The 26,728-nt window shown below is 52.7% G+C and overlaps 2 protein-coding genes across 2 annotated transcripts in view; both read right to left on the bottom strand.

Moving 5' to 3' along the window:
• Positions 1 to 167: 167 nt before the first annotated feature.
• MAN2C1 (mannosidase alpha class 2C member 1) lies at positions 168 to 15,357 on the bottom strand. The gene is made up of 26 exons (XM_074155550.1): positions 15,239 to 15,357; positions 14,607 to 14,732; positions 13,884 to 14,007; positions 13,009 to 13,079; positions 12,594 to 12,771; positions 11,922 to 12,111; positions 11,331 to 11,437; positions 11,047 to 11,157; positions 10,578 to 10,670; positions 10,086 to 10,202; positions 8,846 to 8,941; positions 8,412 to 8,557; positions 7,833 to 7,956; positions 7,196 to 7,317; positions 6,331 to 6,416; positions 5,650 to 5,820; positions 5,289 to 5,371; positions 5,019 to 5,113; positions 4,786 to 4,890; positions 4,446 to 4,602; positions 3,746 to 3,889; positions 3,553 to 3,662; positions 2,891 to 2,970; positions 2,617 to 2,765; positions 819 to 922; positions 168 to 737 (listed from the first exon to the last, which is right to left on the bottom strand). The coding sequence occupies exons 1-26, from the start codon at positions 15,328 to 15,330 to the stop codon at positions 620 to 622; spliced, it is 3,099 nt and encodes a 1,032-aa protein (XP_074011651.1). The 5' UTR covers positions 15,331 to 15,357; the 3' UTR covers positions 168 to 619.
• Positions 15,358 to 17,575: 2,218 nt separating this feature from the next.
• Positions 17,576 to 26,728, bottom strand: part of SIN3A (SIN3 transcription regulator family member A) — a 28,578-nt gene continuing 19,425 nt past the window's right edge. The window contains exons 13-20 of the mRNA XM_074155543.1: positions 25,908 to 26,091; positions 25,151 to 25,724; positions 24,474 to 24,643; positions 23,202 to 23,375; positions 22,293 to 22,385; positions 21,847 to 21,941; positions 20,781 to 20,988; positions 17,576 to 18,821 (exon numbers count right to left, since the gene is read on the bottom strand). Coding sequence (XP_074011644.1) covers positions 18,591 to 18,821; positions 20,781 to 20,988; positions 21,847 to 21,941; positions 22,293 to 22,385; positions 23,202 to 23,375; positions 24,474 to 24,643; positions 25,151 to 25,724; positions 25,908 to 26,091 — 1,729 coding nt within the window. The 3' untranslated portion in view covers positions 17,576 to 18,590. The remainder of the gene's footprint in view (positions 18,822 to 20,780; positions 20,989 to 21,846; positions 21,942 to 22,292; positions 22,386 to 23,201; positions 23,376 to 24,473; positions 24,644 to 25,150; positions 25,725 to 25,907; positions 26,092 to 26,728) is intronic.

The raw sequence follows: 26,728 nt of genomic DNA, 5'->3' as shown, positions 1-26,728 counted from the left end.
AAACTATTCTGTGATTCAAAACAAAGGTAAGCTCTGCCTCCCCGGTCCCAGGAGCAAGGTCCTGCACAGACACTAAGAGAGCAGCAGCTACAGCAGAGCCCCTGGGAGGAGGCAGATCAGCGCAGTTATTTGGAAATGAATTAAGAAAACAGGCTGGAGCACGTTTTCCTGTAATTCTCCTCTTTACTTGTGCTCCCCTTCCCCAAGGGCAGTGCAAGAGGCAGGCGAAGGGAGAGAGGAATGACTGTAGCGTGTCTTTACGCTCGCTGCTGGAGTGTGGACAAGCTAAAGGCCGCGATGCAGAAGCTGCTGCTCCCCAAACTTCCCAGGATGGAGCAGAGCCCGTGTGGGGTCAGCCAGCCTGTCCCACAGCCCTAACCCATGCCTCGGCGAGCGGGGAACTCACTTCTCTCTGGTTAGGCAGAGGGCAACCGTTCCCTGCTCCTAAAGAAGGTGGTTGTTCTGGAGCGCCGCTCTCCGATGGCTGCGGGGGGATGAGGGGAAGACTCCTCCCTGGAACTGCGTGCCTCCTTGCACAGCTCTTGGGATGGAGGAAGCCTCAGGCTACAATTTGAGCTCAGGGTGTTGGTCCAGGTTGCCAGGGTGACCGACAGCAGCATCACCGCCTCAGGACCAAGAGGACAGAGAGCACACGGAAGGGTGTGAAGGAAAGCCTGATGCCCCGCTGCTCCAGTGGCAGGCAGCCCCTGGCCACCGGCCGCTCCAGGAGGTCACAGCTGGGGAAGAAAGGAAGGGGAGAGGTCAAAGCCACCCATCTCCCTCCCCACACAGGCCCAGCCCCTCCATTGTGGACTTACAGCGTTGCCTCCTGAACGGGGAGGGAGGTCCGGAGCCAGGCCACAACCGTGCTGCCGTGCGCCTCGTACAGCCGCACCACCACCGCTCCGGGTCTGTCCTCAGCCTGTGGGGGACCGAGCAGAGGGGAGGTCAGGCAAACAGCATGGGCGCATCCCACCCTACACCTCGGGGTGCAGCCGGACCCCAGAGATGCTCTGCCTGGTGCACAGGCATTCCTGACCTGCCCCTTCTCCTCACCCGGCAGGACACGCAAACCAGAGGGTTTCCCCTCAGCTGAGCCTCCCTACCACCCAGCTGCGGTGGAAAGAGCAAACCATGTGTCCTAGACTAATTTCCCTTCTAACGCCTGGCAAAACCGCATTTTTAGAAGATTCTGCTGCCTGAATTTGTGAAGATATTTATTTTATAGCCAGCTCTGGAGTGCGGGTTTCAAGGTCTCAGTGTTTTTGAGCTCCCCAAGTGCGGGGATGAGGAGAAGCGAGACCCGGGCACTCGACAGGCTGGAGAGCTGGGCAGAGAGGAACCTAATGAGGTTCAACAAGGGCAAGTGTAGGATCCTGCACCTGGGGAGGAAGAACCCCAGGCACCAATATAGGTTAGGGATGGACCTGCTGGAAAGCACTTCTGAGAAGGATATGGGGGTCCTGGTGGATAGTAAATTATTCATGAGCCAGCAATGTGCCCTTGTTGCCAAGAGGCCAATGGGATCCTGGGCTGCAGAAGGAAGAGTGTGGCCAGTAGGTCGAGGGAGGTCATTCCTCCCCTCTACTCTACACTGGTGAGGCCACAACTGGAATACTGTGTCCAGTTCTGGGCTCCCCAGTTCAAGAGAGACAGGGAACGACTGGAGAGAGTCCAGCGTAGGGCAACTGAGATGATTAAGGGATTGGAGCATCTCCCTGATGAGGAAAGGCTCAAAGAGCTGGGGCTCTCTAGCCTGGGGAAGAGAAGGCTGAGGGGAGACCTTATCTATGTTTACAAGTACCTAAAGGGTGGGTTGAAGGAGGATGGAGCCGGACTCTTTTCAGTGGTTCCCAGTGACATGATGAGGGGCAACGGGCACAAGCTGGAACATGGGAAGTTCCATTCAAATATGAGGAAAAACTTCATTCTGGTGAGGGTGCCAGAGCCCTGGAACAGGCTGCCCAGGGAGGGTATGGAGTCCCCTTCTCTGGAGATTTTCAAGACCCACCTGGATGCCATCCTGAGGGATGTGCTCTGGGCAACCCTGCTTTAGCAGTGGAATTGGACTGGATGATCTCTAGAGGTCCCTTCCAACTCTGACAATTCCATGATTCTGTGATCCAAGCTGCCACCAGGGTTATTTTATACCATGAACATCACATTCAATATAAACTAGAAAGTTTGCTGAGAAGTTCTCTCTCTCTCCCTTAATGGTGTTGGGTCCAGAGAACTCCTTGCCCCGGTGCTGGAGCCCTAAGCCCTTCCCTTCCTCCCCTCACAGGGTCCCACATTGGCTGTCCCTGCTGAGAGTGCACGGCTCCCTGTGATGGAATGGGCTGGGGATAGTCCCTGTGTATTTTATATTGGTATCGGGATCAATAGTGGTTCTTTAGTATTATTAATGTCTTATTCTATTAAATGTGTTTCTATTTCAACTCTCAGGTTTCCTTGTTTTTTCCCCAATTCCCCTTCCGCGGTGGGGAGAGTCATCGGGTTAGAGAATAATTGTCTGAACGACAATAAATTGTCGTGGGTTCCTCAAACCATACCACCATGCTTAATGACGTCAGCTTAACCCGTCTGCCTTCCCCGCTTCTGCCCCCGGCGACTCACCTGCTTGACAGTCTCCAGCACGACGGCGGGTGAGCTGACAGAGAAGGCGCTCCAGGCTTCTGGGCACTGGGCAGAGCTGGCCGGCACCGCGTGGAGGGGGAAATTCAAGTTGTAGGCACACTGGATCACACTGGCATCCTGAAAGGAACCTGAAACACAAGTTCTAGCCAGGCTCTACGCGGCCACAGCCTCATGTGCTCACCCCGAGGGTTCACCAGAGCATCCTCCTTCAAGTTGCCTGTCCCCATGGGACCCAGCTCTGCCCATCACTCACCCCGGTGAGGCATCACGGCGTAGGTGAACTGGTGGTGAGCCATGTCTGCGGTGGCATCGGGGGACTTGGGTGCCCTCAGCCTAAGGCAACAAGAGGTGGGTGAGACTGGTGTCTTGGCAGCACTCTCTGTCACCCAGCCCAGAGCCAGAGGAGCACTGTGACAAGACAACCGCCTCCAGACTGTGCCCTGAGGCGGGAACACACGTGCTGCTGGTTTCTGCCAAGAGCAAACAGAACCCCAGACAAGGTGTCTCAGAAGCTAAAAATCGACCTCTGAAGGGCGCTTTCCCATGAAACTTGTGGCTGATGGACTCAAACTAAAATACAGAGAGTTTCTCTCAGCTTTGCATAAATCCATAACTTTGCCATTTCTCCCCTCCCCTTCAGTCTATATTTTGGCCAGCAACAGAAAATTTACCTGGTGCAAATATGGATCTGATCTTTCCTGGACTACCTATCAGCGTAACTCACAGCAATTACATTATCTTAGTCAACTGTAATTAAGTCAGCCAAAAGTTCTCAGACAACAGCCAGTGACCAAAACCAGATTATCTCCTCATTAACGACGATCGCTTAGGACCAGGCGTTGCCTTCACTTCCCAGATACACCTCAGAAGGCAAAGCGACTGCTGCAGCTCCCCCTTCACCCCAACCCCACTCACAGCGAGAGGCTGAGGATGTTCCCATGGGCCGATGCCCCGTATTTGCAGTCATTCAGCAACGCCACCCCGAAGCCGTGCTCTGAGAGATCCAGCCACTTGTGAGCCCACACCTGCAGGAGGTACCAAGGGCCATATTCGCTCCGGAACAAACGCAGCCCCACCACGGGAGGGCCAAGACCACTTTTCCTCTCACCTCGAATCGAGCCCAGTCCCAGGAGGTGTTCCAGTGCGTCGGCCGCTGCAGGTGGCCAAACTGGATCTCGTAGGTGGCGTTTGTACTCCGGACCAGCAGGGGGAACTCCACCTTCAGGAACTTGTGAGCCTCCTTCCACTCAACCTAAAGGTGGTAACAGAAGGGCATCATTAGAGGGGAGATTTAGATCAGATATTAGGAAGAAATTCTTTGCTGTGAGGGTGGTGGGACCCTGGCCCAGGTTGCCCAGAGAAGCTGTGGCTGCCCCATCCCTGGAGGGGTTCAAGGTCAGGTTGGATGTGGCTTGGAGCAACCTGGTCTGGTGAGAGGTGGCCCTGCCCAGGGCAGGGGGTGGGACTGGATGATCTTTAAGGTCCCTTTCAACCCTAACCATTCTATGGTTCTGTGATCACCACGGGGGACTGACAGGCTGCACTCATCTTTCCCCGGTGCGCAGCAGCCAGCTTGCACCCAAGCCGGACCAGGTACAACTAAATCACAGTAGAGTCTGAACACAAACGAACTGATGGGTCTCTCTGCCACCCTTGTCCCTTGGGACCCCCACCCTGGCACTGCCTTCCCCTAAGGCAGAGGAGGACGGGCAGTGGGGGGCTCCAGGGAAGGAAACAGGAGGGGGAACATAATTGAGATGCAAAGTTCAGCTCCCCGGGGCCCTGTCTGCCCAGCACAGATGCCAAACCTGGGTCAGGAAGCGGAGGTAGGGACACGTGGCATCCAGGATGATCTCCTGGGTTAAGGTGCTGCTTTTCCCGATCTGCAGAGAAAAGCTTGCGCTTCCCCGCAGGCCCCCAGCCAGGCTGATTTCCAGAGGCTTCAGCAGCATTGTCACTGGCTTCCTAGAGAAAGGGATAAAGGCAGAGCTGGTCTCAGCCTGGTAGATCCAGGTTCCCAAACCCCAATCCAGCCTCCCACCCACAACAGAGTGAATGTTCTGTTGGAGGTTTTGTTACAGCCGGGGCTGATGGGGAGGCAAGAAGCTCAACGCAAAGACGAAATCCAAGCATGCACTTCTCCTCTACCTGGTTTCCAAGTGATAATCCATCACATCCCAAGCATCCCAGTACAGGGGAACATCATCAAAGAGCGCAAACTGGTTGGCATAGCAGCCCTCTGGGACTGACTCTCTGGAACAAAGTGGAACAGAGAAACAGCAGCGTCAGAAGAACTGGCAGTGGAGAAGGCTGTACGGTGAGAAGAAGACCTGAGAAAGGTTTGAGGAGTGCGATTTCCAGTAACTGGGTGACAGACATACCTCTCAGAGCCCACCAGGTGAAGCGAGGTCAGGCGCCCCATCGTGTCCAGGCAGACTGCAATCACCCCATTCTCCATGGTAATGGAGCCATCCTCCTTCGGGGGGGAAGGACAGAAACAGATTTCACAGACCCACACACCTGCGGGAGTTGAGCGCCCCAATTGCAAATCTAGCATGGGGACTTGCTGCGTGCTGGATTCTCTAGATTTCTCCCCAGTCAAGCTTTGATGCAGGGTACACCGATCTGAGGAAAATGGCCGTTGTGCCTACCTGTTTCCTCACGGCCACAGGCTGAGGGGGCAGCAAGGGCTCCTTCACTAGAGCATAGCCCATGCTCGGGACTGTCACCAGAGCTGCAAAACGAAGAGGTTCTGTTCCAATGTATGTCCCTGACCTAACCCTTAGTGATACCGTGCTGCCCTGCTGCTCTCACATCAGACCTACCACCTCCCTTCATACCCTCCTCTTCTTCTTTATCCATAGTTCAGGGAGAACCTGAAGTGGGATAAAGTCCCAAGGAGGCATCTGACAAATCAGTAAACCCCACCCCCCAAGGCAAAGGGAGGCAGAATATTTCTTTGCCAGCCACCTCTGCCCCTGGAAGAAATCCTGCTACATGAGTTAGACATACCTAAAGTCTCTGTTCCAGCTGGCCCAGTCCTGGAGATCACCTCGGTCCGTTCCCAGGGCAAGGTGTTCAACACAAGGGTGCTCCCAGCGCTCCCTACCTTGGGCTGCAGCAGGTCCCCACATAAGGACTGCACAGCTTCCTCCTGCAGCTGAGCGCCAGCCCTGCGGATCTCTGAGCAAATAAAACAGCCTGAATTGGATCCAGCCACGCCATTTCTCACATCTCAGAGAGTTTCTGGCACTTCTGTGCCAGAATGTACACGCGCTTTAGCTACTTCCAAGCTACAACTGCTTATTATCATTAATATTTATTATCTATTAGTAAGTAATTAAAGTTTATAATTCTTCTTAACTTTGTTATTACAAGACTACAATGAGCTACACCAGCTCACTGGAAAATTGTGGTGCTATAATAAAGCAAAGCTACTGCAAGGGCCTGTGGGCAGGGAGAAGCCAACCGTTGCTGGGGTCTATCCTGGCATGCCAGCAGGGAGCAGAGAAGTCAGTAATCCGGGGTGTTTTTTAATCCCTGGGCTCCCCTGCTAATTCCCTGTTGAGTTAGCGCTACGACGGACCCACGCCTGCAGAGGTTCAACCCACAGCGCCTGGCAGTCCAGGGTTGAAACCTCTGTGGCCCCACCAGGCAGGACCCAGTGTTCTCCTAAACAAACTCCCTGCTCACCTGCATAGTATCGCAGGGCATCCTCAACCACCAGCTGGATACAGCTGCCTGGCAGAACATCATGGAATTGGTTGAGCAGCAATAACCTAAAACAGGGAAGAGAAACCAGGTGAGGAAACAGGGGAGAGCAGTGGATTTGTTCTTGCTTAGTAAGCCCCGTTTGCAAGATGGACAAACTTAATAACTGTTTCTTATCCCCTCATTAGCAAACACTTGAGAGAAAAGGATTTTTTCCATAAAAAATGGAAAATTTCCATCCTTAAAATCCTTTACGTTAGGACTTGCCAGCTGTCATCTTAGTAAACCACAACCATCGAGAGTGAGAATCATTTTTTTTTATCCCTTGGGGCTACCAGATATATTGTTGCACAAGTTCAGACAAGTCCAAACTGGTGAGGAATAAGCTTAGGTGGGAAATGAAGCCTCCAGCCAGCAGAGCAGTGTGGCTTCGGAGCTATCTTCCAAGGAGAGAATCAAGCAAAGCATTGGAACATTTTCCAGGTGGAGCCCTGAGTGGTTTATGGAAGGGGTTGTGCGCACGCAGCAGTGTGGTAGTGAATCTGCCAAGGTCTCTACATCCTAGCTGTGCACCGCTCTCCCACTCACTCAAGAGACAGTTCAAATGAAGACAGGTTGTGGTCAGTCACCTTCTGGCTCCATCTCTCACCATCAGCCCAATAACCGCCCGCTCCAGCGCGGTCCGACTGGTCCGGGCTAATTTTGATGCACTGATCGCAAGGATTTCTACCCAGGCTCAGGCAGGGGCAAGGAGCTGTTGGTGATGGGGAGAGGTACCTCAAGAGCAGCCAAGCTCTCATGTTCAAGTCCCCAGCCCTCATTACATCCTCCCCCGATATGCTCTCACCTCCAGAGCCGCTGCAGCTGGCCGGCGGGATACTGGAACATGCCGCTCCGTGCCAGAGCCAAGGTGCTGAGTACTTCGACATCGTGGAGTATTCGCTCGCACTCCCTATTCCCCTTCTTTATCTGGTGTCAAAGTAAGGAGAAAGGAAAGATGCTTAGGAAATGAGGAGCCAGGAGTGGGTTTCTCACACCAGCAGGAAAAGCCCAGCTCTGGAGCAGGAAGGCTAGTTATTTCTAGGTGTCATGAGTTTGCCATTGCCAGCGAGTTATATTTTGCCACAGACCAAGCTGAAACTCCCAGCACAGGACATAGCTTCCTCTGTCTCTGTTCTCACCTTCCTCCCCTTCTTCTGCCTCTTCACCAAAGCTCTGCAACTATCTGCTGAAGTGAAGGACGTGGCAGCTATTGACCAAGGGGGCCCTGCTGTGTCCTGGCTTCCTCTTCTTCACCCCTTGAAGAAAGTCTGACAATAGATCCGCCTTTTGGAGTCCTGGCTACGAGGTGGCTCCCACTGCTGAGACCTAAAGGTCACTACCCAAACCCTGAAGCCGCCTGAGCAGTAGCAAAGAGAACTGGGAATGGCCGCTATCCCTCAGGGTGGGGGAGACCGCTGTCCCCGTCCCACGCGTGCAGTCACCTGGGCCTGGGTGGTGTACGTCCCATTGTGCAGCTCGAGGAAGAGCTCTCCCACCCAGGTGCACAGCTGCGATGACTCCTTCTCCAGGACGGAAAAGAGTCGGTCAGGAGTGGAGATCTGAACCCTGCAGGAGAGATGCACAAAGAGCGATGAGCCAGGGGAGAAGCCTGTGGCACAGCTAATGGTGCAGCCCAACCAGAAAGGCGACAGCTCCAGAACAGAGGCCTCAGAAACTCCAACACAACCACACACAACCTCCTCCTATCCCTCTGCCACTCCACGCTGCCTGCCGTGAAGACATTCCCCAGGCAGGGACTGACTGCCAGGCACCTCTGCTGCACCGGCCACTCACCCCACAGCTCTACCGAGGGCTGGCAAACAGTCCAAGGCTGCCCCACGTACCTGTTCTTACATTCCCTGATGATGGAGAGATTCTGTCTCCCTGACAATCCTTCCTAGCGCTCCACTCGTCCCGCTTGCTCCCTGCTCTCCTTTGCACACCCTTTCCTTTGGCACTGCTGAAGGCCAGGCTCGGCTCAAAACAAGTGCGAGGACGGAGGAAGAGAGTTCTCCTCTCACCTTGGCAGCCCGTCTGTGTCACTCATTCTCTTCATCCTGTCCAGCATCTTCTGCGTGGGGCCTCCTCCTCCATCTCCAAAGCCGAAGAGAAGAGCGCTGTGGTTCACGCGTCCTTTGTCCCTGTTGTTCTTCACCGTTTTCAGCATCTAGAGGGAATTTTGCACAGCTGTAATCCCCTGGTGCCCAGCCCCAGCTCCACACAAGAAAGCCTTTGGGGTGGAAGCCTCTCTTCCTCAACCCGAACTGCCAAAAATCAGGCACAGACACATCTCAGAGGTAGGCAATTTACTGCCAGGCACCCAAACAGCATTATTCCAGCAATGCTGCCAGCTATCCCGCTCCCTTCCCAGGCAGTGCCCTCTCCTTGGAGCCTCAGATCTGGCCCAGAAGGGCTGGCACTGCCTTTCACATGCAGGTCTGGCAACCTCACTCACCTCCTCCACTCTCCCGTGCATCTCATAGGAATCACCAGGGGGAAAATGGGTCAGGACTCGGGAACCATCAATGCCTTCCCAAAAAAAGGTGTGATGCTGGAGGGGAACCAAAGGAAAGCACAGTGTCTCGTGCGGCCCTCCTGTACCACACAGTTGCAAAATGCTAAAGCACAGCCTCATTATTCCCAGGAGCTCCCAAAGGGAATCTCCAGTCATGCTGGTATCAGAAAGAGATAAATTCACCCTTAGCTCAGCATTTCAACTGAATTCCCACAAAAATGTGTGCATGGAGAGCACAATTCAACCACATCAGCACAGAACTCGGCACTAAAAGCCTATGCTTCCTTGCAAGCCCTGTCAAACACATAAAGCCCAGCACCTTTGTCACCAGGGAAGCACAGAGGGGACAGGTACGTCTGAGCCCCCCCGAGGATTCAAACTGGGCCTTCACTCTCTCTCCACAGGGTTGCAGGATGCTCTGACAGATCAGTGCAAGGAGATAGTCGCACAAGGATAGGGAATGCCACAAGGGCAGGGGAGAGCAGAGGAGAGACTGGGTTTGCTCTCTGTTAGACACGCACTCAAGTCACAGCTTCCCATCTGGAAGCAGAAGGAATCTGTAGTCTAGGGGCCCAGCTGGGATCTCTAACCATGTCCTTCCTCTCAGAATCACAGAATGAATCACAGAACAATATGGGGTTGGAAAGGGACCTCTGGAGATCATCTAGTCCAACCCCCCTGCCAAAGCAGGTCCACCCAGAGCAGGTTGCACAGGAACGTGTCCAGGCAGGGTTTGAATGTCTCCAGAGACAGAGACTCCACCACCCCTCTGGGCAGCCTCTTCCAGGGCTCTGCCACCCTCAAAGTGAAGAAGTTCCTCCTCATGCTTAGATGGAACTCCTTATGTTCAAGTTTGTGCCCATTTCCTCTTGTCCTGTCACTGGGCACCACTGAGAAAAGACTGGCCCCATCCTCCTGACACCCACCCTTGAAGTATTTATAGGCGTTGATCAGATCCCCCTCAGTCTTCTCTTCTCCAGACTAAAAAGACCCAAGACAATCTCCCCTAAAGCCTGACAGGACATTGCTACCACCATAAACTGGCCAGGTCTTTGAGCTTCTGGAAGAAAAGCCCATGTCAGCAGAGCGGAGGGACCAGCTCAACCTGTGGAACCAACTCTGCAGATGGACTCCGGCAACTGCAAGTCCATCCCCTGGCAAGAAGGGAAGCACAGCTCACCGGGAAGGTGTTCACTAGGTTCCAGCTGAGCTTCTGTGTGAGGAACCGCCTGATCCCACAACCACACATCAGCTGGGGCAGCTGGGCCGAGTATCCAAACGTGTCTGGCAGCCAGAACTGGGAGCAGAGGTGACAACAGCAGAGGGGGAGAGACACATGTGAGTCACAATGGCCACAAACCAGTGGAGGGTTTTTTGGTAGTCAGGCTCTTAGCTCTTCTTGAAGAGGGAACTGAAAATGTGCCAGACAAGGAGCAATTCTAGAGACCTGGCAGGGACCTACAGGCAAGATAACCAGAGCCTGTGCCTGTGCTAACTGCTATGATACATGGGGCATTAGATATTTACTCATCACAGCTGCAGCTGCGAAAAGCAGGTCAATGTGAGGCACCCGAACATCGTATCTGGGAGGCAAACCAGTGAGAAACCCTCACGCATCGCAAGAGGTGGAAGGAGATGGTGTAAGGAAGGTGTGCTGGAAAAGAGCGAGTACCTCTGAGCAGATCCGGCCAAACTGCTCCTGGAAGAACCGCTGCCCCTGGAGGAACTGCCGCACCATGGACTCCCCACTGGGCAGGTTCCCATCCTGGGGGAAAAGCACAGGGATTCCACGCGGCAAGTCAGGCACCAGGGAAGGGGAGGTCTTGTGAGTCCCCCATTCCCACCCACTGTCATCCTGTCTTGGCAGATCACGGGGAGGATCTGAACAGAGCTTGGCAGAGGGTGAAGGCAGGAGCAGAGCTCAGCCAGTCCAGCCCAAAGCTCCTTTCTCAGGGAATGAGACAATTTGGGGGAGGGATGGTATTTTTGCTAGGCTAGACACTGCATTCTGGACCCGGAGACCATCACCAACCAGACAGGGCACAGCAAAGGCTCTGCTCTGCCCCATTCTGGTGTCAGGACTGGTCCCAGAGGGATGGTGCAGGGAGGGCGCAGTGAGCCAGGCTCGCCATGCTTCTCACCATTTCCACCCAGGTGCCTCCAACGGGAATGAACTGCCCCTTCGTCACGAAGTCCTGAATCTGTGCGTAGAGCCCGGGGTACCAGCTCCGCACCCACTCGAACTGCTGCGCCTGCCAAAGCACAGAGATCAGCCACAGCTCCCACCACAGCTCCACACCAACGCCCCTCCTCTCTGCCACTACGCAGGACGCTCCCAGTGAGCCCCCCCAGCTCCTTCTGAGTCATGCTGGAGAAGCAACAAGCCATGAGCAAAAGGAGAGCTCCCCAGAGGGAGATCACTCACCTGGGAGCAGGCGAAGGTGAGTTCCGGATTGCACTCCATCAGACGGACCACCGTCACCCAGCTCCGAGCGCACTTACGGATGGTCTCCTCATATGGCCAGAGCCAAGCTGCGGGGACAGGCATGGCCCCACCATGGTTATTACTCAGCACAAGCTCCTCTGGGAATGGGGCTGTGCTGCCTTTCGCAGATCAGCCAGGGAAAGTGCTAGGGCAAAATCTTGTCCTTTGACTAAGTGTCTGACAGCAACACAGCCAGGGGCCTCCAACTCCCGCTTCTCCTGCTGGCTTTCTGTTGAGATTGAAGCCCTTAAAGGGACTGAAAATCGAGGGGTGAAGTCCAACAGGTGGAAAACAGCGGTCTGTAATTCACTCCTCCTCTCCAGCCGCACCAGTGCTCTGAATGGCACAGCTAGTCAGACACACGCTCCCCTGCCTCAGTGACAGACCAGCTACATGGCAGCACAGAGGTCCCTTTCCCTTCCCTCAGGACAGAGCACCCAGAGCCTGGAGCCCAAGGGCAGTCAGCTCTCCCCTTGGGCAGCACACCCTGGCGTCCAGGTCAGCAGAGAGGGAACGCTGCGCTGCTCTCACCAGAGTCAATGTGGCAGTGCCCCACGGCATGGATGGTGTGCTGGCTCTCGCCGTTTCTCTGGCTGAAGATGGCCGCAGCCAGGTCACGGGCAGCGGGGAAAGTGGAGGGATCCATAACGTCACACATGTTGACCATCTGGTTGGCCGTGTACAGTGCCTGGAAACTCCTCTGGTTTTCCTCCCCGAGGAGCTGGGGTTGGGAAGGACAGCAGCTTGACTCTGAGCTCAGCACATCATCTGGCTCAGAGCAGCTCTCTGTCCCACCTCGGATGCCACCTGCCCAAGGGAGAACCTGCTACCTCCTTCCAACATCTGGCTCTGCCAGCGGTGTTAGGTAAACACCACGTCCCTGCTTCACAGACACAACCGTATGCCTTTGCTCATGTGCCTTCTAAAGCCAGGTGACACACAACCCCATCCCAGGGGCCTCTGGTCTAATAGATCCTGCCTTGGAATAGAAAGTGGGTGAAAAAAACACCTGTGGCTCTCTGTTCAGTTTTTTCCTACTCTAGACAACGTCAATTGTGCTAAAGCAGCAGGAGCAAACATTTGCTCCTCCTGCACCTTCTGGTGGGAGGAGACAGGTCATGGGATGGCGGGAAAAAGGGATAAAATGAAATTGTGGAAGGAGGTGGAAATGGCGAGAGATGGGAAGAGAATGAGCTCACAGACCTGGGCCATGTCCAGCAGTATTTCCAGATCCACCAGCAGCTCGTAGACATCCCTGTTGAAGATGACCAGCTCAGCCTTGCTCAGGGTGAACCTCCTGTCAGGGTCTGGAGGGGCGATCATACTGCCCTTGCCGGCCCCAAAGAGACCATTGCAGGCCAGCTCCACGTAGAGCGTCACACTGTGGGGACCAGAAGGAAACTGTCAGGGAGCAGATCAAAAGGAATCGGCTGGGAAAGTCCATTCCCCTCCCTGTGGCGGGACCAGCCCAACCTGAACAACCGACAGAGACCCCGAATGCTGGACGCTTTTCACAGCACCAGGACGCACACAAGGACGTTCCACCCCGGCCTCTTGGCTTCAAACAACACCAAGCTCCCCCAGTGGTGGTGGGGCTCCAGCCAGGCTGACCACCCACCTGTGGGGCTCCGTCTCTTTTAGGCTGCTTGTCAGGATGTAGCTGGTCTTCTCGCCTTCCTTCGTCAAACCCTGCAGGGGAAGGTGGCACATTTAACACACGTCTTCAGAGGTCCACCATGGGCGGGAAAAAACACCCCGAAGCCCAGCTGGATGGGGTCTCATGGGACAGAACAACTGGCTCAGAAACTGCCGCTGCCCCAGCAGTAACACAAACCCTGTGGACACCACCACAGAGCAGGGCAGGGCTGCAAAAGGCCACCCGAGCCATTCCACCCCTTCAAAGCAGGACTGAAGTTAACCCATGTGACAAGAGTCTGTCCCACTGCTGTTGACAGGGGTGGAGATTCACATCTCAAGCCCAGTGCTTGCCTATCCTTCTTCCAAGACAGATTTGCTAACGCCTAAGCAAGGGATTTTCAGCTGTTACTAGTTTGTAGACCAGAATTTTATCTCCTGGCAGGGGGGAACCTCTAGAATACAATACTCAAACCCACCAGCAAGGTCTGCCTTTCTGGGCGGAGCTTTGGAAATAGCCCACGGACCCGCTGTGGTCTGACAGCACAAACCACGAGAACGGTCCTCTCTCCCACCCCACGCATCAGGCTTTTCACAAACACTGCCCCTCTCTGTGCAGTAGTTTTCCCTGTACTTGAAGACAGCTCTCTTTTGCCTCAAAGTTACCACTCGAGGCTAAAAACCCTCTGCACGTCCTCCTCCTCACCTCCCATTTTTCTTGGTTCACATGCAGACGTTGCTCTGAGAGTGCATAACAAATGGGAGGGGAGTTTCTTCTGCAGCCCCACTGCAGAGGGGTAGGGGAGAGAACCCCTCCACACACAGCCCTTGGCACAGCCCTGATCCACACCTCCTTACCTGGACAGGCTGGGCGTCTCGCCACACCATGCCCTCCCCATCGCTCTCCCAGACGAAGTGCACTTCCTGCCCTGCCCACGCCGGGGGGATGCTCAGCTCCACCTTAAACCAGCACGTCTCCCACCTGGAAGAGAGCAGGCAGCAACCTCAGCCCACTGCAAGACCTCTCCCCGAGGGAAGCCACGCTTCCTCAGAGCCTCTACAGCAAAAAGCAGAGTGAGGACTGCTCACAACCCTTACGTGCCCAGGTTGTGAGGAGGCACGCCAGCCCCAGTGGGTGAGGAAGCTCAGAAGGCAGCACACAAACCCTGTGGTGCTGGCCTCAAACCAGCCTCTTCTGGGACCCCAGATAAACAGGCAGCAGCATCGTGTCTTTGAGGACAGTTAGGAAAAAAAAAAACAATCTCCTCCCAGCCCTGACAAAGCACACAGGTCCCACCCATTTAGTTACAACCATGATTACAAACAGAAGGTCTTAGCAGAAAGGATCAATGAACATGGCCCTTCACTTTCCTTGGAAAGAGACACTTCTCAGTCAGTTTCCTCATGGAACCTCCCCAAGGGCTTCTAGGCAGACACCTTCTCCCCAAAGCACCAGGGAAGAGGATTATCCACTCATTTCTTGACCATTGAGAGCTTGTGAGGATTCACACACACAAGTAGCTCCGAGACACGAGCTCCAGCCCCACCGCAGTCATGGCGCCCCCAAAACCGGGTACTCACGTGGGGCCGAAGGAGTCTCCCACTTTAGCCGGTGTGAATTCCTGCCTAACAGCCTCATCGTACGGGATGCGCCGCGGGGTCTGGAAGCAGGAGAGCGACGCTGGCGGACAGCGATCCCCAAAGAGCCTGCAGTCAGAGACCATTAATAAAGCTAGTCGTGCGGGGACCAGCCTGGGCTATGTGTCGGGGGGGAGACAGGGACCACTCTGCTTCCCCAGCATGGCTGTATCACCCTGCTACCACTTCACAGCCTCACAGCATTAACTGAACAACACAGTAATAATCTGCCCTGTTAAAGGGCCCTGTTGGAGCTGCCCCCACGGCAGTGTCCCTCCGGCCTGCAGCCCCGCCAAGGAGGGCTGGGGGGGGCAGAGGTGACTGTGCCAGCACCACCCTGAGGCAGAGCTCAATGCTGGCCAGGGTGCGTGTGCGCTTTGCTCACTGAGATCCCCGGGCTCCGACCGGCAGCGACCCGGGGGGAGCGGCCTCACCGGCCGTGGCCACACAGGGGAGCAAGCCTGGGGCGGGGGGGGGGAGGGAGGAGGGGCGGCGGCGCAGCCCACCCCTGCCTGCTGGGAGGGCCCAGGGGAGGCGACAGGGGAGGGAGGGAGGACGACAGCCCCACCGCCCACCTGCCCCGCAGGTTGCAGTCGGTGAAGTAGACCTCGGAGATGAACTTCTCCACCCGCTCCAGCGCCGTGCGCCGGTGCTTCAGGGCCGCCATGTTGGCTGGAGCGGCGCGCTCTGCGCATGCGCGGGCCCTCTGCGCACCGCCCCCTCCCCCGCCGCCCGGCGCCGCGCATGTGCACGGGGCGGCGCGGCCCCGAGGCGGGTCCAGTATGGCGGCTGCGGGCCTGCTGGAGCCGAGGCTCGGTCCCCGGTATCCCCGCTTCCAGGGGCCGCCGCCTGCGGCAAGGCCTCCTCTCCCGGCTCGAGGCAACCCTGCGGGGTGCATCCCGGGGCCAAACGGCTTGCTCCGGGCAAGGGCCGGGGCTGCCTGGCCCCGCCGAGGTGACCTCGGGTGCCGGGGCCTCGGCTGGGCCGTGAGGGACAGCGGGCCTCGGGCCTCGAAACGCGCTCCCGGGGACGGCGTTACTCGCTCTGCCGGCCCCGGGAGAAAAATAAGCGGCTCGTTGTTGCCTCCAGCCGGCGCCAAACGCTGAGCCTTTTAGTAAATTAATGGGAAGCCCGAGGCAGAACCCGAAGCAGAGGCCTCTCCTCCCTCCATCCTTGGGCCTAGGCCACTCCGCGCGCACCTCTTGTCCTCCCTACCCCCTTTTTTTTCTCTCCTCAGAAGCGCCCCGAAATTTCATTGTGTATGATCAGGAAGGGAGGAAGGAAGAATCTGTACACAATGATTAGCCCTGATATTTTAATGGAAATACTGCACTACAGTCAAGTTTTACAACATTTGTATAGAAATCACATGGATTTGTGGGCCCGAGGATCACATTACAGAATACAAAAAGCAAGTTCAAATAAAAAGAAGGGAAAACGTAAAACCAAACCTCTGCTATTGTACAGGCTGGGAGTAGAGCTGGGCTGTCGGACGGAGGCAGAGGTCTCCCTGCGGCGTATCCCAGCGATCCGCGCCAGCCACCCTTGCGCTCAATGACATGCAGGCACAGACTCCTGGGACAAGACACCCACCAAGCAGCAGCAGCAGCTGGTAACTTCCAAGCTGGTCAAAAAGTCTTAAATCACCACCCCCAAGATTTTCGCTTCCAGATCACCTCGAGCATACAACAGGGAAAATAAGGGGGAAATAGCGGGGGAACGTGCCAGAAACCTCAGAAATGGAAGAGGACATCAACAGCCCCTTCCTCTCCGGTTACAGCAAAGGAGGAGAAGCGAGACAGGTAACTTATTGCTGGCAAACTGTGGATATTCCCCGCTGGGCTCTTCCCTCTCTTTCCCTCTCTCCATAGGAGGCTCCCGTTCAAGATCTGCCTGCCGCACGTTGGCTGCCGATGAGTAGTGGCCCCTGAGGGCCACGCGTTTTCATCCTGGCTCTCCCGGCTGCAGAAGAGCTGGCGAGATTCCCCTCCGTACCCGCTCCCCAGCCTCTCCCGGAGGAGAGGACCTGCTGTCTTGGGAAAAAAAAAAAAAAAATCCCTGGGAGAGGTTTTGAGCAGTGGCAACGCCCTGCTCGTGTCTCCCCAGCCGTCCCTGGTGCCATTTCAGGTGCTTAGAACTTGGCAGCGCGGGTTTGTGCAAGGAAAGCTGCCTCCTTTGAGGAGGAGAGACAGTGCAGTTGTGTCTGTCCTGGCTACGAAGTCCGTGCCGACTTCTTTTTTTTTTAATTTTATTTTTATTTATTTTTTTTTTTAAAAGCAGAATCTTCCCCCGTGTTTTAAATATCTGACAGCGCTAAACTTCTCTACTTAAAAAAATATATATCCCATTATGTGGATTTCACTAGCGAAATGCACCGAGACCCCGCCCCACCCCACCGCCCTTCTCTTTTGCACGCACCGCACACAAACACACACACACAAACACACACACACACGCAGAGCAGCTCTATCAAATACTGGTTCGGTAACTTCACGTTTTTTTCTCCAATACTGAGAGGGAAAAAAATACATCAGCACAATCAACCCCTGCTAATTAGCTCGGCAACACTTCCCAAAAGCGAAGGTTCCTTGGAGCTGGAAGACCAGGTGGATATAAATTACCCACCAAGAAAATGAAAAATTAAAAAAAAAAAAATTAAAATTATATAATATATATTTATATATCTTAACGAGCTGTTTATACCTCGGTTGTGTTAACCACAAAAAACACACACACGCTGCCTCTGCTTTTTCCTCTCAGATTGTGAAGCCAATCATATAAAATGGTTGGATGCACCATCCCTCCCCCCCTTCCCCACCCCAAAAAAACCCCTCAAAAACAACCTGCATGCTGCACGGTGCCTTTCAGACCAGGAAGAGGGCCGTGGGTGAGCGAGTGTCTTCCTCCAGTTAAGAACAAAGACATTCTTTTTATTTACAAAAAAAAGGAGAAAAAAGTTTCCACACAAAAGCACTACAATGATAACTCCCTTTGGTAAAAAGTATAATAAATGTCTCCGTCAGTCTGTCTTGTGGGTACTAATTCTCAAGCCACCTGGTACTATGGTACACAAGAAGCTAGTACAGTTATGCTAGCACATCAAGCATACTTCCTTTAATAAAAAAAAAACAAACAAACAAAAACAAAACCAAAACAAACAAAAAAAAAACCAAAATGGACAATTTGTACATTTATTTACAAAAAAAAAAAAAAAGGAGGGGAACATGTTAAAATCTTGTTGTTCTCTGTTGTGTGTGTGTACGTACATGTGTGTGAAAAGCTGGTGCATGGCACTAGGAGAGACTAGTAAACAAGCAGGTACAAAAAACAAAAAGAAAAAAAAATTAAAATAAAACAGTTCCACTGGCACTAGAAAGAACAGACCGATCTGCACGGGGTGAGTCCAGCCTGGGAGGGAGGAGAGGGCGGCGAGAGGAACCCAGGGTCGGCTCCGTGAGGTGGCGTGTGGCTTCCCCCACGGCCCCACACACGTCGGGGGTCGAGGGAGGAGAATCCAGTGGTGACAGGCACCTTGGGGATTTGGGGACACATCCAAAGCGGTCCAGTGGCCGAGAGCCTCCAGTTCCTCTTCCCTCGCCGCTCGGGGCCTCCGGGGAGTCAAAGCCTCAACACTGCTGGTGTGTACGAGCTCCTTGTGTTTCTCTGGGATGGCTCAGTTCAGAGAAGGGTCCTTCCCACCCTCCAGGGGACGCGTGCCCAAGTCCAAGGGCTGGTGGCCCGCGCTCCCAGCGGAGATCCGCGTCCCTACGGGGAATCCCGCTGGTGACAGGTTGTACCAGCCACGCACTAGTCAAGTGGCCATGTTACGGAGATACACAGTGAGGGGGAGAAAAGCATCTTCCTCCTTTCCTTGATGCGCACACACACACACACCTCCCGGGCTCTTTCCCTCGCCTCGGGGGAGTTTTAGGGTGTCTTGAATATCGTGCCGTATTTGACGCGGTACTTGTTAATGCTGACAAAGTGCAGGGTCTCTGTGTCACAGGTGGTGGTGCAGGGCACCAAGCCCTCCAACCCTTCGCCCATTAACCACTTGTTTGTCTCGGCTGCCATTTCACGGGGCACGTGCTCCTTGGTCCATTTGTCCACCCAGGCCTGGAACCGCTGGTGCAGCCGCTTGCTCACTCTTTCGTGGGACTACAGAAAGAGGAAGAGGTGTTAGATGGTGGCAGCTTTGGACCCGCAAAGCTCAGCTGAGGGGATCAACAGCCAGAGGGAATTTGTAACACAGACACTGGCCTTGCTAATGACAGAGGAAAAGCTCTGATAAAGGCCCCTGGGTCTTCTCTCCAAGGTGATTACAGTGGCAAAACGAACCCAGAAATACCAAAAAGTTTATGTTTTTTCTTTAATACAGCAGCTGTCAGGCTGGGGACGTAAAACACATCCTGCGGGAGCCTGAGAACTGCACGCCCAGCACGGAGTCCCTTCTGCGCTGCTTCCTCCTCCTCCTGCTCCTCCTCCAGCAGCCAGGAGCCAAGGTAGAACCCCAGACCTCCCCAAACCCCTGGGGTCTGCCTCCAGCCCTGCCCCTCTGGAGGGGCACGGTCCCAGGAGAGAGCAAGCTCAACATTACACATGTAGGGGGAACTTACTGGCTTTAACGGAAGCATCGGGAGAGGAAAAACTGTGCATGTTTTTGAGTAACAGCATCTGCTTAAGGAATGTAAAATTAAGGACGGATGGCTTAAAGCCACAGCTTGAAAACCATGACTACAGTCATAATCGGAAACATTAAATATAATTAAAGCTCAAGATTAAAACTTCTGTATTTTATGATTTGTTTTGTTCTCCTCCCAAAGGCCGATTGCTGCTCAGCGTTAACCGTTAAATCCGATAGATTTGTAGTTCACTGTAGCTTCTGCAGCTCCTTTGGTACTTCGCTGTACTTCCACAGCCCCTTGGTTACTTCAGTGATCGAGGGGCTACGCTGTGTGCTATGTGTTTAACACTTCGATAGTTATATTCAGATTCTCTGCGGTAACACTGCCATGCAGTATCCTCTTAGGAGGTAACTTTTCCTTGAGGTTTGTAGCAGTTGAATGGGATAAATGGAATTCAAACGCCTCAATATTGGCATTTCAGAGTCATTACTGAAATAAAACAAACACTCCCATCTGCTGCGAATGCAAGTTTAACAAAATTACTTTATGATTAATGAAATAAAAGCAGGACTAGAACTGGAGTTTGCTGTTAAAGCTCCAATGGTTTTCTCTATCGGATGGAAATATTCCCACGGGATAAGAAAAGTGTCAAAGACTTCAGAAGACGAAATTGGCTTTCTCCAACTGAACCCTTCTGAATTTGGCCCATCTGGAGTCACAGTCTGTTCTCATCTTGAATAAACCCCAACCTTTACAGCTCAAGAACAGCCAGAGAGTCAACACTTCCTTCCCTCCTGCATCTCCGCTCCCCTACCTCCCCCACCCGTCCCCATCACATCCTCCTTCCCTCGCCCCAACGCTTACTTTTGGCACACAGAACCAAAAGCAAATTTAACTAACTTCAAAAAGCCAAATCCCCATTTAAATCGGCAATCACTGATTGCTAGATGTGAGATGTCACAGACACTCAGGTCCAGGACTTCCAAGCCCTGGATAAACACCCATGGGGATTTTTCGCTATGAGTGACCTCACCACTCCCATCCTTGTCACAAAAAACAGCTTTTCTAGAGCTGCTGCCGCATGTTGGCCATGCTCTGCCGTGCAGGAGTGACCCGAGAACTCCCGCTCTCCATGACCGTGGGGACAGGAAATGATGAGGGGATGGTACCCAGAGGGATCCTAAATCATGGGGAACACCACCCGTGGGAAGTACCTCCTAGAAGAAGTTTGAAAGTTTCCCTGTCAACACTACTGTCCTACCATAATAAAACTCTCTGGAGAGAAGGGAGGACAATGAGAGTTAGAGATGGAAGAAGATTACACCTTAGAAACATTAAAAATAAAAATAATCTTTAGTGCCTTGCAAGGACAAAACAGGGCACCATCCTCTTGGCAACACAAAGACCAGTAAATGTCACCGATCGGGATCCCCAAGGACATTTCCATCTGTCCCGGAAAACACAACTGCCCACCCCAGTCCTCTGCTCCTACCTGCTGGGCTCGCAGCAGAGCGGTCCTCCTGTACATGTAATCCTCCGATTTGATCACGTACACCATCTTGTAGGAGTTCAGTTTGAATTTACACTCCAGCTTGTCCAGGCTCTCCACGTTCTCCATGGACTTCTTACTGTTTCCCTCCTTCCCTTCTTTCTCCTGCTGCTCCCGACCGCGCTGACACTTACGGATCCGCCTCAGATTCCTGCAAACCAGAGAACCCCTCTTGGAATTAGTGCTCACCTTCTAGCATTACAAGGCCGGACAGAGCTGGCGGATCTGTGCTGGCTCATCAAAAGCCTGACAAAGGGCTTGGAGCACAACTGCCTGTTGCAGTTATTCAGGCTTAGACCCCTACAAGTCAGCCATCTCAGTCACAGAATCACATGGGGTTGGAAGGGATCTCCGGAGATCATCTAGTCCAACCCCCCTGCCAAAGCAGGTCCACCCAGAGCAGGTTGCACAGGAACGTGTCCAGGCAGGGTTTGAATGTCTCCAGAGATGGAGACTCCACCACCTCTCTGGGCAGCCTCTTCCAGGGCTCTGCCACCCTCAAAGTGAAGAAGTTCCTCCTCATGCTTAGATGGAACTCCTTATGTTCAAGTTTGTGCCCATTTCCTCTTGTCCTGTCACTGGGCACCACTGAGAAAAGACTGGCCCCATCCTCCTGACACCCACCCTTTAAGTATTTATAGGCGTTGATCAGATCCCCCCTCAGTCTTCTCTTCTCCAGACTAAAAAGCCCCAAGTCCCTCAGCCTTTCCTCATCAGAGAGATGTTCCAGGCCCCTCATCATCTTTGTAGCCCTCTGCTGGACCCTCTCCAGCAGTTCCCTGTCCTTCTTGAACTGGGGAGCCCAGAACTGGACACAGTCACGGGAGAGAGCAGAAGCCTGAGGCAGACCCACAGGCTGAAGAAGAACCTCTACACCGTGCTGCCAGGGTAATGGTTTGTGTCATAGCACTGAAATACAGGCAAGACTGTAACGTTCCATGGTGGCTCTACCCTCTACAGCCAGACACAGCACACCAGCTTGGGTTCGGGGCACAATCCGACCACTCACCTTGGCAGGAAAACAGGTTTCTGGGCCAGGTGCTCCCGGAGCTCAGGGGAGGTAGAATCGGAGTTGACGTACCGCTCCACGTAGTCTGACCAGCGCTGGAAGCGAGCACAGAGCACAGATCAGCCACTGCCTTCCCACCAAACAACATGGAATGGTTAAGGATGCTAAGCTGGAGGTTCCATGGACAAACACAAGGTCGCTTTTGAAGGCCCTGTGCGACTTATCCCCAAACAGGCAGATACAACCTTTCTCTATATGGTTTTATGGGTGCTCTAATACAAAATAAACCACGAAGGATTTGCCTACCCACATCACTGAAACTCTTACGGCATGTCCTTGATGTTTCTTTATCTCGTGCTAACAGATCACAACAACAGTCCCATGGACACTCTCGTCCAGCACACCCTTAGGTGTCACAGTCAGCACCCTGGACAAGCTGCCCTTACCTCTGCTTCTACAGGGTCATCAGAGTTCTCTTCTTCTGTGTCCAGCAGTTCAATGGTTAACTGAACTTGACCTCTGCTCTGAATAAACATCAGCTATAAAGAAAAGGCAGAAGGGGGCTTCAGTAAGGGGTTTCGAATAGAAAAAACAACCTCCACTTCTCACTGGGAGAATGAAGCAAGTTGGCGTAGTTTTAAGGAAAAAAAAACGTGCTTCCACATCCCCGACAGCAAAGGGAAGACACCGGCCAAATTGCAATCTTTAAGGAACAGAAAAATTGTAAAGCTTTCTGAAAATCTTTTGTTGTTTTTGGAGTGGTGCGGGTCCTTCTTGAGCCCCCAAAATAAGTTTCAAAGGCAAGGGAAGAGAGATTATACCGGCAGGATTTTTACCCAAAGTACTTTATTTGCTCAGAAAGGGCCTGACCACTTCCTGCATCTCAGGAGAAGGAAGTATGGATTTGATTAGCACGGTGCACCAGGTTTATTTAGCAACATACGCCGTTGGCAGTGATTTAATGCCCAGTCAGTATTAACAGATCTCCCCGCAGCTGACAAAGGGTTGAGACATGAGAGAAATGGGAGAGTTTGAGCTAAAAACTAGAACCGGTGACAGCAAAGCAGACACAACCCGAAGACATGAAACATAAGGGATATTCACTGCTGTTCCAGAAAATAAATTTCTGCTTGAAACCTCATTTCCAAGAGGCCCTCACAGAAGCATTAACCTACATGCCAAAAGCTGGGGAGATGCCACCAAAACTTTCCTTTCAACTTTCAGAGCTACAGAATGTCCTCAGGGCTCTTGGGTGCCTAAATAAGGCTCCCTTTTTAAAGGACTGGTGCCTCTCCCTTCTTAAAAGGCATTCCCCCTCACTGCTTGCTGCTTTTACACCGCGCTTTGGTCTTTACCTTGAAACAGTTCTCCTCTGACATGAGCTGCTCAGCTTTGCGCTGGTAGGCGGCCTCCAGGAGCGTACGAGAAGACTGGGAAGTGAGAAGACCTCCCGTTGCTCCGTTGTTGTTCTCCGACAGGTAGAGGTCTGTTACCTGAACACAGATCTCATCGCTCACGATGTGCTGGAGCTGCAAAAAAGGGAAGAGTACAGGGAAGGTGTTCATCAGGGAGCCTGCTACAGGCCCAACAGCATAGAACAGAAAGAAACAAAGGCGTAACCATGGGTTTAAGCCCAAGCCAAGAGAAAACACACCAAAAAAAGGCTGAAAAAGCATGAGTTTAAGGCTAGATTTTTCATAGCTTCTTCCAGTTGCAGACGATCTCAGCTGCTATGTAAAAAACACAATATATCTTTAAAAAACTTAGCAGGTGGCAAAGTACTCAGAGAAAACCTACGGGCAGGGAATATCCCAATCAGCAGCAGGGGAGGAAGGACTAGAGCACCATCACATAGTATATCCCCTCCACAGCAAGGTGCTGCTGCTGCGTCTGAGAACAGGGGTGGGGGAATTACTATCAAATCCTTATTTTGTACAAATTCAAAAGAATCAGAAGTCGCTCGACTCTCTTCCGAATGCAGTTAATTGAAGTACAGGGCTTCTGAAAAGCAGCGCTACCCTTCTGAAAGAGGAGAGGCCTTTCAAGCCATTCCACTTACAGCCCCTTGTGTCTGTTTTTGTTCTTTACGCTACAAAAAGGCGCATGAAGAATTTTTCCCCTTGGTCACACGTTCTTCCTACCAGCCCAATAAAAGGACTAGAGTTGAAGAGCCAAAATGAGCTACTCGCACAGCCAGATAAGAGACAAAGCTTTTGAGAAAAAGGCATGCGCTGGTCCTACAAACACCGGTGAAAAGGAAAGAAATTATTGGAAAAGAAGGATTAAATGGCATTTAAAGTTCAAGCAAGATCAGCTCTGGCGATACTTTGAAATTGAATACTTATATCCTAAAACCTCTGTAAAACAAAAGGAGAGCTCCATATGCAGAGAGAGGATATTCTCAATAATTTAAATACATCAGAAATTACCTTTTATCGTGTCTCTTCACATCAGTGTTAAAGGCTGTGTTAAAAACACCCAGCATTTACTGGTTTACCCTGAAATTCCCCATTTAGACCTACAACACTCCCCTCCAATGTGGGCTTGGGCTCTCACTGCAGCAAACATCCCGGCTCCTTTCTCTACCCTGGACCATCCAACCCTCCACAGCCTTTGCTGGCAGTCACCTGTCGAACAATGCTCTGGATCAGCTTGTCCATAGTAAAGGCGATGTAGGCGTGAATGGTGAACATTTCACGCAAGGAGTCCTCGTACTGCGACGAGTCCATGTTCCCATCCAGGAGATTGCGCACCATGTCCAGGAAGGCCGGGTAATAATCCTCAACATCGATGTCCACTGCAACAGGAGAGAATGTGAGAGATGAACACACCACCGCCGGGAAGGGTCACTTTGACTTCTGGTCCTCAGACTACCCAGTCAAGCTGAAGAGTTACTGGAATAGACTTGAGTTTGAATTTTATAGACATTTAAATTAGTCCTTTTAAGGCCACGGGTACTTTCATAGTCTCTTAGTTTCTAGCTCTAGCCTCCTCCATGAGGCCTTTACTCTGAAAAGACATTTTAAAAAGGTTTTAGTTAGGGACCTCCAGGATACTTTAGATACGCAAACGTAAAATGAGAGCTCTTATGAAATAACTGCTGTATATTACCATTCTGCTCTTTGAGTCCCACGTACCCCACACCTCCCCATCTCCTCCCTCAGTTCAGTGACAATAAAAGAGAGACAAGCCCTGTCCTAAAGGGTGACTGATGTAACGTGCCTGAAGATATCAGGCAAGCCCTGTCAACAGGCTACAAATAGAAGCGTCTTTCCTCCCCAGCCTCCCACCAGAGGGCACTCACTGGGCTCCTTCAGTCGCAGCTGGATGGCAGGACTGTCACTCTTGTCTCGCTTTATGCCCAGCACTTCCCTCTCCCACTCCCTTTCCCGCGTCTCCTCTTCGATCTGCCGCTCAGCCTGGGTGCAGATCCTCAGCAGCCGCAAGCACAGGATCTGATGCAGCCGCATGAAGATGTACCAGTTGCTGTTCACGTAGAAGAGATTGTAGACCTCATCCATGCCCCGCAGCTTCTGGGCCGTCGTGTTGTTGAACATCAGCTTGGTTTTAGGAGGACTGCCCCCAACACCGTTGTGCTTTTTCGCAGCCCCCGTAGCTTCATCCACATCCATTTCCTCTTCTTCCTCCTCTTCCACATCCGAGAGTTCGCCTCGCTGAGCAAACAGCAGGTCTGGAATGAAGTGATACATGATCTGCTTGATTTTGTACTTGTCCTCTTTCTGGATTCCCGTCTGCCGCTTCACGTGGTGGATGATGAGAGAGGCAGCATCTTCCAGGATCTGCTTGTCTTCATAGGCTAGTGATAAGTGTGGGCCTGTGGGGACTCCAGCGTTGTCTTCTGAAGCCTGCTCTTGCCTCTACAAATGAGAGACACAGGAAAAAATTTAGTCCCTAACATCTGCCTTCAGCCAAGACCCTTTCAGAAAGCTCTGCCGGTGGCGCAGACCTCCTCTCTCACTAAGCGGCAAGGAAAAGGAACTGAAACCAAGCTTGAAAACTACATAAGCTTGAGGGAAGGAAACTACTGGTAACCTCCTTACCTCATCATAGATGCTTTCAATCTCATTGAGGAGACTCTTTGACCTCAGGACCTTGGTATCATTCTGCTTGAAGTTGATGCCCTGGTGGTCCAAGGATTTCAGGTAATACTTCTCATTCTGCTCTCGCCAGACTTTATTAAATCCTCTCTGGGCTTCTCGCCACTCTTCCTCTTTCATCTTTAACCTTGGAGCAAGAAAACGAGGGTGAGCTAAGAGGTCTACCCTGAGCATATAAACAAAACCAAGCCACACAGTTCCTGGCCAGCACTGAAAAGAACTGAACTCCTTATGAAACGGGCTTAAACGAAAGCTGTCCCACAGAAAGGCGCCTGGAACCTGAGCTTCTTGGGAATGGACTCCTGAACCTCGGACCACCAGCTCGTTACACATATCCTTGAGCTTCAAGGAGCTGCAGCACCCACTCCCTTTTTCTTGACCGAGACAACAGCCACCAGCCTGGGAATGTGAGGGTAACACGGCCACCGCAGTCTGAGCCCACGGTCGCATATAGCTGTGGGATTTGGAAAGGGATCAAGTGTAGCCCTGCACCAATCCACACAATAGTTTCCTCATCTTACACACGATGCTGACACCAGGGAAGAAATAAGGTTTAAGAGGAGAAAACAAAAAGCTCTACATCCCTCCAGCTGAGCTGGTTAGTTTTTTTGTTTCATAAGGGTAATTCCCCCTTTCTGGGTGATTATTATGAAAAACAGCATCTGACCAGAACATAAAATGCACTTCTTAAATTACAGCCTTGTGGAGGTCACACCCTTTAGGGGCAGAAATTAGCTACTTTTAGATAAATCTGGCTCACTTAT

This window comes from Numenius arquata, chromosome 11 (assembly GCF_964106895.1).
Source record: "Numenius arquata chromosome 11, bNumArq3.hap1.1, whole genome shotgun sequence".
Classification (NCBI taxonomy): domain Eukaryota; kingdom Metazoa; phylum Chordata; class Aves; order Charadriiformes; family Scolopacidae; genus Numenius; species Numenius arquata.
The sequence above is the reverse complement of the archived record's forward strand: the minus strand, read 5'-3'. Positions and strand labels throughout refer to the sequence as shown.

Bases quoted from the DNA above. Each gene is read 5' to 3' on its own strand.
- MAN2C1 (XM_074155550.1), bottom strand. From the start codon at position 15,330: ATGGCGGCCCTGAAGCACCGGCGCACGGCGCTGGAGCGGGTGGAGAAG. The intron at 7,957-8,411 runs GTGAGAGGAGAA...TCTCTCCTGCAG, and splicing joins GACACAGACGGGCTGCCAAG to GGTTCAGATCTCCACTCCTG. The intron at 3,890-4,445 runs GTTTGGCATCTG...TACCACCTTTAG, and splicing joins ACCTCCGCTTCCTGACCCAG to GTTGAGTGGAAGGAGGCTCA.